The 12,971-nt window shown below is 41.5% G+C and overlaps 1 protein-coding gene across 3 annotated transcripts in view; it reads right to left on the bottom strand.

Annotated features, from left to right (window-relative positions):
• The window catches only part of NF1 (neurofibromin 1), a 250,845-nt gene extending 238,125 nt beyond the window's left edge, over positions 1-12,720 (bottom strand). For 2 of the 3 annotated variants that reach the window (XM_018064270.1, XM_018064269.1), the window contains exon 1: positions 12,183-12,719. In XM_018064270.1, coding sequence (XP_017919759.1) covers positions 12,183-12,707 — 525 coding nt within the window. In that variant the 5' untranslated portion in view covers positions 12,708-12,719. Of the gene's footprint in view, positions 1-12,182 lie in introns of all 3 variants that reach the window. The other variant, XM_018064268.1, reaches the window with a different exon arrangement.

Genomic DNA, 12,971 nt, shown 5'->3' on the forward strand with positions numbered 1-12,971 from the left:
TGACGAGGAAGGAAAGACAAGAATCTTTAGTTAAGAGTGCATGGTATAACACCAAATGGGCTTCACTGGTGGCTCAGTGGTAAAGAATCCGCCTGCCAATGCAGGAGACACGGGTTTGGCCCCTGGGTCTGGAAGATCCCCTGGAGAAGGAAGTGGCAACCCACTCCAGTATTCCCGTCTGGGAAATCCCCGCAGTCCATGGGGTTGCAAAAGAGTCGGATATGACTGAGCGACTAAACAACAACAATATAATACCAATAGGAGACTGAAAATAGAACTATACAACTCAATTTCACTTCTGTTTTAGCAGAAAACAGTATTTTCATATTTAAAAAGAACATTTTTGTTTGCCAGCCATCCAAACACCTAAAATACAGCATAAACCCCACCTACCTGCTTTATCTGAATTCAAGTGTATATGAATAAAGGGCAGAGATGAAAATTCTGAAATGTGACAAGGGGAGTGCTGTCAGTGAACTTTGAGAACTCACGAAAAATAAGACTAGGAAAGAGAAGATGGTATCTCAAAATGCAGGGATGGATAAAGGTGAAAAGGTCATTTCAGGACTATGACCTTAATTTAATGTCAACACCCAAATAATTCTAGGACTGATTACTATGCAGATGACTTTTAAGCACTTAAGAGAAGGAAGCAGTGTTTACTAATAACGAAATCTTACCTTCCTGAAGCAAGTTTACAGACTACCTTCATATACATTACCTCAATTACTTCGATTTGCAGAGCCCTATGAAAAAGGGCAGAGAGCACCGTGTCTCCTCCCCACCCTCACATTCACATTCACTCTTCAAAACACTCAGCTTGACTCTCACCCAGGTTAACTCACTCCTCAGCAGTTAGGATGCAAACTCAAGTCTTCCCCATTGAGTACTGTCTTTCTATCACGAAGCTCTCAAAGTCAGCATGAGTTAAGAATAAGTCATGCAGAAATGAGAATTGGGATTGCTTCAAATAATGAAGAGAAGCTGGGCAGGAAACGGGTAGGAGTATCGATGAAACAAAACTAAGTAGAAGCAGGGTAATGGGTACATGGGGCTTCATTTATAATCATCTATTTCTGTACGTTTAAAACTTTGCATAAAAAAGCTTTTTAAAAAAAATATACAGGCACACGCATGCTGTTAGGTTAACTGTACCAGTGATCAGATGAATACCAAAAATACAAAGCACCTGAGCTCAGCATTTTTTAAGCCTTCTTTTTTAAAGACTCAAATAATACCCTCAGATAAAAAATACTTAGAAAAAAGATGACAAATGATATACCTGAATACTGACCACCAACTGCACCAAGAGAAAAAAGCACCATGACAGTGAAATACTTCACGGTGTGTTCTATAAAAAATAACTGAATGAATAATATATGGGGGGGGACAACCCTGAGGAATACTTAAGATTTGTCTTCAAACATTTTTAAACTAAAAAGACAAACACTCTGAAGCGTTACAGAGAAGACAATTAGGAACAGTGAATAGAAGACTTTAGGAGGCCAAACTTTTCTACTCGCCCCACTCTTCCTTGAGGCTCATGACTCATGTGCTACTCACTAACAAACCCTGTCACCATCACCTACCAATTTTCTAGATACGTCCCCCATCACCAAAACAAACTGACTCCTGGCTGTTTTTCCTCAACTTCACACATTGACCATCATCCAGGTTAGTGTTGCTTGATAAAATACAGGACTCCCAATTAAACCTGAATTTTCAAAAAAACATGAGTGGTATTTTTAGTATATCCCATGCAACTGGGAAATATTTATACTAAGTATTTATTATCTGAAATTCACATTTAACTGGGCATCCATTATTTCTACCTGCTGAATCTGGGAACCTGGATCTGCGTGACTTCAATGCCAAGGTGGACCACCTATCCAACATCTGGTCCTCAACATTCCTTGATCTCTTCTAGTGACTAAAACCATAACAAAGACATTGTCTCCAAAACCAGCTGAATCCTTAACACTGCGCAGTACTGCTAAATGTCATTAAACTGCACTCTCTCTCTCATTTACTCCAACAGCTATTATAAACCAAATCCACTGCTTCCTGCTCTGCCATCTCAGTCTCTACATTCACCACCTGCATTTAGATCCCATTCTTTTTCTACCTCCTATGGTACAGCACTGTATATTTCCCTTTATTATATTCTTCAACCGCTCCTACTAAAGCATAAGCCATCAGATGAAATAACATTCACCCAAAACCTCCAAACAAGGGTTTCAACATTTTAGTAAGGCGTGCCGGAACCTACATGACTGACAGCTCAGTCCAGGCTTCACTTTCTGTCAAGTTCTCCCTGACTGCCCAGGCTAAATGAAGGGCTCCTCTTACCCACTCCCATCGTATCCTATACATGCATCATAACATTCACCATAATTTTCTTTTCATCCTTCTCTCTTACTAGAATTTAAGGTGTGAGAGTTTACTGATGGAGAGTTGGACTATAAAGAAAGCTGAGCACCGAAGAATTGATGCTTTTGAACTGTGGTGTTGGAGAAGACTTTTGAGAGTCCCTTGGACTGCAAGGAGATCCAACCAGTCCATCCTGAAGGAAATCAGTCCTGAATAGTCATCGGAAGGACTGATGCTGAAGCTGAAACTCCAATACTCTGGCCACCTGATGGGAAGAACTGACTCACTGGAAAAGATCCTGATGCTGGGAAAGATTGAAAGCGGGAGGAGAAGGGGACGACAGAGGATGAGATGGTTGGATGGCATCACCTACTCAATGGACATGAGTTTGAGCAAGCTCTGGGAGTTGGTGATGGACAAAGAAGCCTGGCATGCTGCAGTCCATGGGATTGCAAAGAGTCAGACACAATCGAGCAACTGAACTGTACTGACTGAGAGACTGAACAGTCATCTGTCAGGGCTATTGCAGAAGTGGATTTAAATAATCTCAGATTCCTTCTAACTATCTGTAACTAATCAATTAGTGACTGGAATTATTTTTTCAGTCAGAGGACTGGCTTAAAAAAAAAGAAATAGAAATCAATCCATTTTAAGAATTAGAAAAGTTTTAGACATTATATTTTTCCTGTTTAACAGATAAACCAAATAGCTCAGAATTAAGATACATTAATATAGTCAAGGTAGTTTGTGTCAGGGCAGAAACCAGAACACAGGTCTTCACTGATCTTTGTTGCCAACATCTGACCAAAACAACACCTTCTCTCTCTCCCATTCCCTACTGCAAATTCAGTTATCAGAGGCCAAAAATTGAAACATCACAGGAAATACAAACGCTTCTTGTCTTTCCCCGTTAGTCCATTACCCAAAAGGAAGATGATCTGCCTAGAGGATAAAGGCAAAACATCATCCCAGCCCTGAGCTGGGACAGACATGAAAGGCACTGATGAGGACAAAAGATTTGGAAAGGTACTCCAGAAGACAAAGTGAACGATTTGAAAGTTGTTGCTGGGGGTGAGGGGTTTCAAAAAGCAGACAGAGGAAGGAAAGCAGATGGGCAAAGAGAAAGACAGGCTCAGGAATCCAACAGAACAAGGCACTCAAATCCAACCAAAGGTTAAAAGGGTGCCTTCAAATTTGATCAAATCCTCAATGGAATGTTCTTAAGAGTATGAAAACCAACTTTACAAAACTTAACTGTGAAATACCAGATAAAAGAATCAAATAAAAACATAACTCTCATATTTATAACTATACATTCCTGTTGGTATTCTCACAAATTCTACACTCTCACCTTCACAATTCAACTCGCTTCACCTAAAAATCTGCAGTGAGTTATAAAATGTCATAAAACTAAAAATAAAAGGGGAACAATGTTACGACTTCCACTAACAGCCTGAGAAGTTTTGATAAGGTGAAAAGAATGATAAACAACGAAATCAGTATACATACAATGCTTAAAAGGTATGTCTAACACACGACCAATCAGAAAGATTTCCTTATGAACTCTTACGAACATAAAAGATTCTCTCTTAAGAACATAAAACATGTTATTTTTGAGTGAAGAAGCAATACGTTCCTCTCTTTAAAATATTTGTGCTATCTGTTCACAAAATTTAGACCTTTTTTGTCAAGCGCTATTTACTGAAAGTTACTGCTCTAAGGATTAAGACACCCACACCCTAGTTTAAACTCAATCACATGTCATATGATAATGAACAAGTTGCTTTGCTTCTCTAGCTTGTTTTTCCACACATTATAGAAATAATAATAATCACCAAACTATAAAGAGAAAAAATGCTGCACAGGATAATAATTATGATAATACATTTTTATCATTATTTACAGCTTCCTTTCACATAAAATATTCATACCCAAGACACTAAACAAGCCCATGATGTAAGTAAAGCCAGGTATTATCCCCAGCTTACAGATGCAACCAGAAAACTCAAGTTCAGAGAGGCTGACTTGCCCAAGGTCACACTGAAAACTGCTCGGTATACTGTGTAGTAAGAGAAAGAGCTATTGACTGTCATCACAAATTTGAGACAATAAGAGGGGTTTTCTCATGCCCAAATTACTACGAGGACTATCCAAGGTAAGCTGTCAACAATTAGATGGAAAAGGGTCGCTTGAGGTCGTTATGACCCATAATTACCCACAAGGCCATCATCTGGATATAAAACTATGATTGAAAATAAATAAAAGTCCTTTAAAGTAAATTTCTAAATGTCCTGCTATTTAGTAAATATTCATGCCTCTTGCACTAGACACAACACCCTGCTTGGGGGATGTGAAGTGGAAGGAGTAAGGATATCACAAGAAAAAGTTTTAAGTTCTCTGAAATTCAACAGGCTAAGACACTCCAAACTATAAAATATGAATAGGGGCAGGCAACAGCTTGTCGACTACAGTGGCAACCCTAAGCCAAACCAAAAGAGTGCCAGGCTGTGGTTTAAAGAAAATACGCAATCTGGAAGTCTGCACCTCAAGTTATTGCTACTGCAAAGTAATTAGTACCATTTATAGCAAAAATATGTAAAGTCTAGAGGATAATTCCAATTCTTCATTATAACAGGATGGCATTCCATATTACCTTGGGGCTTTCTTGTCTCAACAGAAGCCCTTTTGATGATATAGTCAATAGTTCAAAAGCCACTCTCAGAAAACCAAAGAATATAACTATATCTCAGCCATATAACATCTAAAGTGGTCAAATCTGCCATCGACTGCAGGTGGCTAAAGAGAGTTTACTGGAGGCACTATCAATTCCAGTTATTTATATTGTACAGTGTTAAAATTCTCTTCATCACAACCTCTGAGTGTGCTCTGTTTACTGAAGGCTCTACCACACAGCATGAAACAGAAATCTTACTGCTGAAATCTTAAACTTCATTCACAGTCATTACAAGATAAAAACGCTTTAACTTTTCTATTCTTCAAGGTCAAAACAAAGTTTGTCTCATCTTTCCCTCTCCACCCCCAAGAAAATGGGGTAGTCTTAAAGATGTCAGACAGAATAAGCCAATGCTTTTTATAAATTCAAGTCAATCCTCAGCAAAGAAAGAGCTTAAGATGCCTATATTCTACTTCAGTATTGATTCTAAACCTTTTAACAGTTTAAGCTGACCACAAACCTCCCCTTCTACTTCTTCTATAGAACATTCTTCTCTTTAAACTTCCTTTAAAAAATGAGCCTTCCTATCCCTCCCTGTCCACTGTCTTATATACACACAGATACACACAAAACCCCCAATGAAGAGCAGACTGAGACCTAGGGAACACATGTGCAAAGCACGTTTTTAATTAATACAAGGCTCACCCTGCAAAGTATGTTGCTACAATGCAACAACAGAGAGTCTACACAGGACCTCATAACACCAAATTTGAAAATAAAACAAAAATGCCCTACAGCAGCCTGAGTAAAGAATAAAGATGCAAAAATAAAGCATGCTTACCGTTGTTTCTCTAACCTTTGCTTTAAGGACAAAATTGTCCATGCTAAACACATTAGAAAAACAACAACAACAAAGCAGCAGATTTAAGACTCTAACTTCCTATTGGCCAAAAGTGTCAAATAAAAAGTGTAGCAATATTTAAAATCTAATAAAACAACATTAAATCTAATATAACAAGCCACACAACACTTTATGACATTTTTCTATTACACTTTCCAAACCTGAACAGTCGTCTATTATGCATGCCACAAATAGATGATAAAGCACAAAAACAGATTACAGTCATTCATGGTAGGTTACCTAAGGACCCTCTCAGTACCCTACGCATTTGTCAATGAACGCTAAACTGAGGTATATATTGGACAAGGTACATAAGGGGGAACATCCAGAGACTAGCCAACCTCCTTTATTTGGTAAATATACAATCATCAGTCAGCTATATAGAAAATGTATAAATTTTACATTTGGATAATCTTAGTCTTTTCAAAGCATTTCACATTCATTATCCTATCAGTTCAGTTCAACTCAGTTGCTCAGTCGTGTCCAACTCTTTGCGACGCCACGGACTGTAGCACGCCAGGCCTCCTTATCCATCACTGACTCCCAGAGTTTGCTCAAACTCATGTCCATCGAAGTCGGTGATGCCATCCAACCACCTCATCCTCTGTCGTCCCCTTCTCCTCCCGCCTTCAATCTTTCCCAGCATCAGGGTCTTTTCCAATGAGTCGGTTCTTCGCATCAAGTGGCCAAAGTATTGGTGTTTCAACTTCAGCATTAGTCCTTCCGATGAGTATTCAGGACTGATTTCCTTTAGGATTGACTGTTTTGATCTCCTTGCAAAACAGTCTTCTCCAAGAATCTTCTCCAACACCATAGTTCAAAAGCATCAGTTATTCAGCGCTCAGCTTTCTTTATGGTCCAACTCTCAAATTCATACATGACTACTGGAAAAACCATAGCTTTGACTAGACGGACCTTTGTCGGCAAAGTAACGTCTCTGCTTTCTAATATGCTGTCTAGGTTGGTCATAGCTTTTCTTCCAAGGAGCAAGTGTCCTTTAATTTATCCTATCAGATCATCGCAAAAAAAAATTTCCTTATGTAGACTTGCCACTAAAAGTTAAGTGACAATTTCAAGATCACAAAGGTAGTCAATCGGATCTGAAACTTGATTCAAAAAAGCTAGCTCTGTTGGAGGAAATATAAATAGGTGTAAGTTCCTCCTTAAAGCTTTCTTTTGTTAAAAACACATTCCCAGTTAAAATATCACTTATAAGATGGAGGCCACCATAAACACTAAATTATTAATAAAATTCAGTTATTTACATTTAAAATAAAGACAAAATTACCATCCCTGTTAGCCAGTCTACCTTTGAACCAAGAATCATATGAAAAACATTCCATCAGTGACTCAATGTGTGCTTATAACTCTGCTGGGCCCTGGGGTGACTATTAGTAGAATTTTCACAGAGAGTTCTTGCTTTTCAGAAAGTTTACACTCCATTTGATAAAAAAGATAAGAGAAAAGAAAATAATGCTAAGCTATGTTCATTCAACCCTTCCAAGGGGAGACACCTTAAAGGGTGTTGTTTCTATAGAACCTGAGGTGACAAGCACATGAAGAAGTGAGGATGCAGTGAGTTTAGTCTATAAAGACTTCATGGGGAAAATGAAGCTTGAGCTGCCCATTTAAGTGTGGACAGGAATTAGAAAAAGATAAAAGAGGAACTAAAGCATTTAGGCAGGGGCTGTTAGAAACAGAGGCAGACAAGCAGCAGTAAGCCTGACATACACAGAAGAGACTGAGCCAGCTTGCCTGCAACACAGGTGCACCCTGAGCCACAATGAGAACACGTCAGGGAGGTTAAGCAGGGTCAGCTCCCCACAGACCACTGTGGCACAGGGAGATGCTGCTACAAGTACCAAGGCCATCACATATTTACACTAGAAAGAAATCTTACAGATTTGTCCAGTCAATTCCAACAAAAAAGGAAATACAGGATCCACAGAGATCTACTGGCTAGCACGAGGACTGAGGCTATAAAGAGCGGGACAAAACTCACACCCCATTTAGGAACCGCAGTTCAACGGTGGGCAACGCCATATGACAAAAAATGCACATCTGTCCAAGGAGTGAAGGACCTGTAAGCACACATACAAGACAGCATTGTGTCCTGGGAATTCGAGGAGACTGGTTTCCAGGGGTAATGGACCACCACAGTGGCATTACAGTTCATCAAAAACCCACTGTTTTGCCAGAAGGCATCACTTTCAAGAAAGCAACAATCCAGAAGGAAAGCAAGAGGCAAGAGCTAGTTTTCTCAGAGAGTTAGAGAGAACATAGGTGGATAAACGAGAGGCGGCAGGAATCTGGCAACAGAAGGAAGAAAAAGACTGATCTATACAGAGAAAGCTACAAGACCAACCAAACGTTTAAGAGAAAAGAAATCTGAGTTAGTCTGAAGGCGAAAAGGAAGGAGCTCACATAAAGAAAAACTCAATTAGATGCTAGATAAAGGTGGGAAGAGGGAGGGAGCACAGAGAACTAATTGAGGACCAGTTGGAAATCATTTTTAAAAGACGAGTTCCAGAATAAATAAGCAATTTTTTCTCACTCACCATACCCCTTGCCAAAAGAATATTCATTTTCAACTACTTATAAGGCCTTACAACAATGGCAGACCAGGCTTTAAGAACAAGGCTAAGGAGTTTTTGGTTTTTTTTTAAATCCAAAGCAACTTCAAAATTTTACAAATCTATCTGGCCAATTAATATGTAATTTGTTACTTCAAAGATGCTTGCCAATCATTTCATAACATAAGTTTTATACCACATATTCAAAGAACATTCCGATTAGCATTTAATTTACAACCACCAATAAGCTAGTATTAAAAATTTAAAAATCCAAGTTTACTCTCTAATATGTTCTTTAAAATGTTATTTTTTGGCTTTTTATATATCGCTTTTACTTGATCAGATGTGGAAAATGTATATTTACAACAAATCATTTGATGGTATCTTTCTCAACTTCTTAAAACAAAAACCTGCATATAACCAGTTCTTCTATACTCCCTTTCAGGAACGAAGTCCTACAAAAATTGATTGGGCATATGAAGCTAGATGAGGCAGGTAAGAAGGGTCTCTCTAATTTAAGTAACCTGGCTAATGAGCCACAAATTAAAGCTACACACCCACACCTAAAATCGCTAATTTCAATTTAGAAACTTACTATTTAGCACCCTACAGGCAGGTTAAGGAGCAGCAGAAGATATAACTTTACACACTCAGCTTTCTAGCTATCCACCTTCACAAGTTCCATCCCTAATCGAAGAAGTACTTATTTTTAAATTGTTAAGAATTGCTCAGTTGCCATAAATACTAGGCTTAGGTGCAATGCCAGCAGGTTACAGGAATGCTCTTTTACCCACTTGGAAACAAGGACTTGAGCTCACAATGTTAAGATGAACACTACCACTGTTTAATCTGTGTCTACTGCACCAAGTTGCTGAGCAATACCCATCGCAGTACAATAGGTAATCAGCAGTGGCTAGTAAGGCTTTTCTGCTTTTATCACCACAAATATTAGAAGTCCAACTAAAACATCAATTCAATCATAAATAGAGTTGCCATCTTTAGACATGCACATGCTCTCTGATTCCTAGTTTATTAAAAAGTCCTAGCTGTAATAAAAAGCAGCAGCTTGACTCCCCCTGGACCCAGTGAAACAAAGTACAGACACTGTATTCAAAATTTTAAACTTTTAGGCATAATTGAAATACTGAAGACTCTCAAATATCTCTCACTACATGTAGGTTGTTTTCCCCCTCAATATAAATATAAACTCTTCCCTCCTAACTATACTTTTGGATTATTAAAACAAATCCTATGAGATACTTACCAGAAAAAATTATTCCTGATTGTCCAGCATTCAATACTTTTCATCCTGAGGCTCTTATTATTAGGTCTGCTATGTGACCTTGAAAAGTCACTTAACCACTCTGAGCCTCAGTTTTTCCCACTTTCCAAACTCAAAGTAAACTCTAATTTAAATTAAACGTGTATTAATTCCATAATAAGTTAATGTCTACAAGTGCCTTATGTTAAACACCGAAACCCTTATACTTTCACATTTCAAAGTCAGTGGGCTTTAACCCTGTAAGGTAAAAATGTGAGGAATAATTTGTCCTATGGATCTTTCTCTTTAATAACAATATAAAAGTATAGTTTTTTTTAATGCTTGTTTAAAATTCTTATGTCCTTAATTGTTAACAGATGGTGCGAGTTTGATTCCACAATATTCTTAACAAAGCAAACAACAAAGTATAAGGTCTTTCAACACTGGGGACAAAAACAAGGAAACATTTACTTGCATTACTGGGCATATAATCAAAATCATCTTTTAAAATTTAGAAAACTATGTTTTCAATATGTGACAGATAAGCCTAGTGATCAACAGGTAAGAAGCAAAGAAATAAAGTTTAAAAACTGGAAAAAAAAAAACTTTTAATTTAAAAAAATTGGGAGGGAGGGGACATGGGTGTACCTATGGCTGATTCTTGCCGATGTATGTATGACAGAAAACCACGAAATTCTATAAAGCAATTATCTTTCAATTAAAATTTTTTTAAAAAACTGGAAATAGTTGCCGTGTGAATCCATCAAATTCCTGCATCCAGATTAAAGTATCCACACAGTCTACCTTTGGGAACTGTGTGCCTTTTAAATCCTTTTTAAAAATTACACAGAGAAAGTCTTTTCTATCAAGTTTTAAACGTAAGGCTCTATCAATAATACAATCCAATATATGTGGTCACATTTCACTTCCTCAAATAGATTAGCAGTACAGTGGTTTAGATACTTTTTGGTCTGGAAGCATAAGGATGGGTGAAAGAACTTCAAGTCTTTGACAGCTTTGTAATTCTCTTTTATCTAAGTAGCTTCTTCTCAAATTTCTTCTCAATTCCTCTGCCTATTCCCAAGTATCGTTCAGATAGGTCAGAAACTGTTTAGGGATCCATTCAACTCCCCAAATCAGTTTCATGATTATATCCAGTAAACAAAATAGATTGACTCAAGCTCAAGCAGTTCCTCATCACAGGAAGTTCATCCTAGAACTGCAGCTACAAAAGCATTCTTCTGACCGATTCCCAACTACTTAAAACAGCAACACAAAGTTAAACTAAATCCTACTGACAAAAGGCTTCGGGTGCATTCATTCTGATCAGCCCCAGGAGTCTGGGGCTCAGGCAATAAAAAGGGGCCTCCTCAAGCTAGGTAACTTTTTTTTCTCCATCTCAATGCAAGTTCTCTTGTCAACTAAGAGGTGAGAGTTAAAAATGAAAAAACGACAACACACTAGCAGAATTAACGGCTTCGGGACCACTTCCCAGCTGGCTTTGCTCTCTGTTGTCAGTGGTTCTGATGTCGTTTCCCACTTTCCTTTCACTCTGCTCCGCTTAATCCTCAAGATTCCCACTCCAGAAAGCAATATTCACATTCTCAGACTGCTGGGCAAAACATAAAAGGGGAAACTGCAACTACCAAGGAAGGTGGGGGGGGAGGAAAAATATTTCAGAAGCAGGAGGGAACCAGAACCATGGTTTCCACTGCAAAGGGCAATGTAAAAGCCAGTCTGGTCTTATCAGGATATGCGGGCGGGGGGCGGCCGCCCGTGTGGGGCATCAAAAAGATGTGCAGTGTGTGCACTTGGAGCTCTCCGGGCGGGCTGAGACGATGAGCAGAAAGTAAGAACCTGTGCTTCCCTGCTTTCTTCTACTCTTCCCCCTCCAAGAGAGGAAGCAGAAGAAACTGGGGGAGGGGCGGGATGTTATCTTTCTCCTATTGGGGGTACACAAGGGCCTTAGGGTTCGTTCAGTTACTCACTCCCGTTTAGGAGGTCCACTGAGGGAAGAGGAAGCCCCGAAATGTTACCCACCTCCGTTCATAAACAAAAAAGTAGGGGGGATGATTAAATCCAGATGGAGAGCCCCTGAAAGCGCCCCCAGGTCACTCATCCCTATTAGCAAGCGGAAGGGCTGGGATAAAGGGGATGGAGGGTCGGAGGGGTGGGCAGGAAAAAGGCCCCACCCCCCGACTGAGGAGGGAGAGGGGAGCCCGAGACACCAGCCGTGCCCTCCTTGCCCGCACCTCCCCCCTAGGCCACCCCCTCTTATCCCCCCAAGCCTCGCCTCCGGAGCCCGAGGCAGCTGCGGGGGAGGCGGCCGCTCCCTCCTCCCCTCACCCACTCGGTCCCCACCCCCACTCCGCTCCCACCTCCCGCCCGCCCCGGGCCCGTTACCTGCTCGTCGAAGCGGCTGACCACGGCCTGGACCCATTCCACCGGCCTGTGCGCGGCCATGTCCTCCCCGCAGCCGGGGGGCGGCGGAGGGACCGGGCGGCCGGCGCCCAGGGCCGGGAAGAGGGCAGGGAGCGGGGGCTGAGGTGAAGGAAGAGGCGAGGAGAGGGTCTGAGGAGTGCAGGCTCCGAACGTTCCCACGGGGGTGGGGATGGGTGGCCTGTGCCCGGTTGGGAGGGGGAGAGGGGAAGGGGGCGTTGGCGAGGAGGCTGGGGGAAGGGGGGCGGGGGAGGGGGGCCCGGGGAGGGGAGGGGGCCTCCTGGTCGCTCTCCCCACTAGCGCCGTCTCCCCACAGCCATCACAGCCCGAGACGCCGCCATGACACCCCACCGGAAGTGGGATCCTTTCCACGGCCTGGGGAGAGGGAGAGCGAGCGAGCTCGAGATTGAGAGCGCGGCTGGGAAAGGGGAGGGGGAAGAGAGAGGGAAGGGGGCCTGCGGCGCATGCGCCCGCGCCGGCCGGTTTCATTAATGAAAAAGCGAGTCCTCCTGGAGGTGACGTCACCTAACTCCTCCGGGCCCGGAGGCGCGCGTCCCTCGTTGCCTCCGGGCTCACCTCGGATCGGGCTCTAGTTGCAGCCGGCCAGAGTCCGAGCCCACCCGGGAGCATCCGCTCGCATCTCACCACCGCCTTCAGCTCCCGGTCCCCCGCCGGCCTCCGGGTTTGGATTGCTCCCGGATTGGAAGTTAGGGCGCCCTGGGGCTAGCATTTCTCCCTGCACGCAGATCTTTG

This window comes from Capra hircus, chromosome 19 (assembly GCF_001704415.2).
Source record: "Capra hircus breed San Clemente chromosome 19, ASM170441v1, whole genome shotgun sequence".
Taxonomy (NCBI): domain Eukaryota; kingdom Metazoa; phylum Chordata; class Mammalia; order Artiodactyla; family Bovidae; genus Capra; species Capra hircus.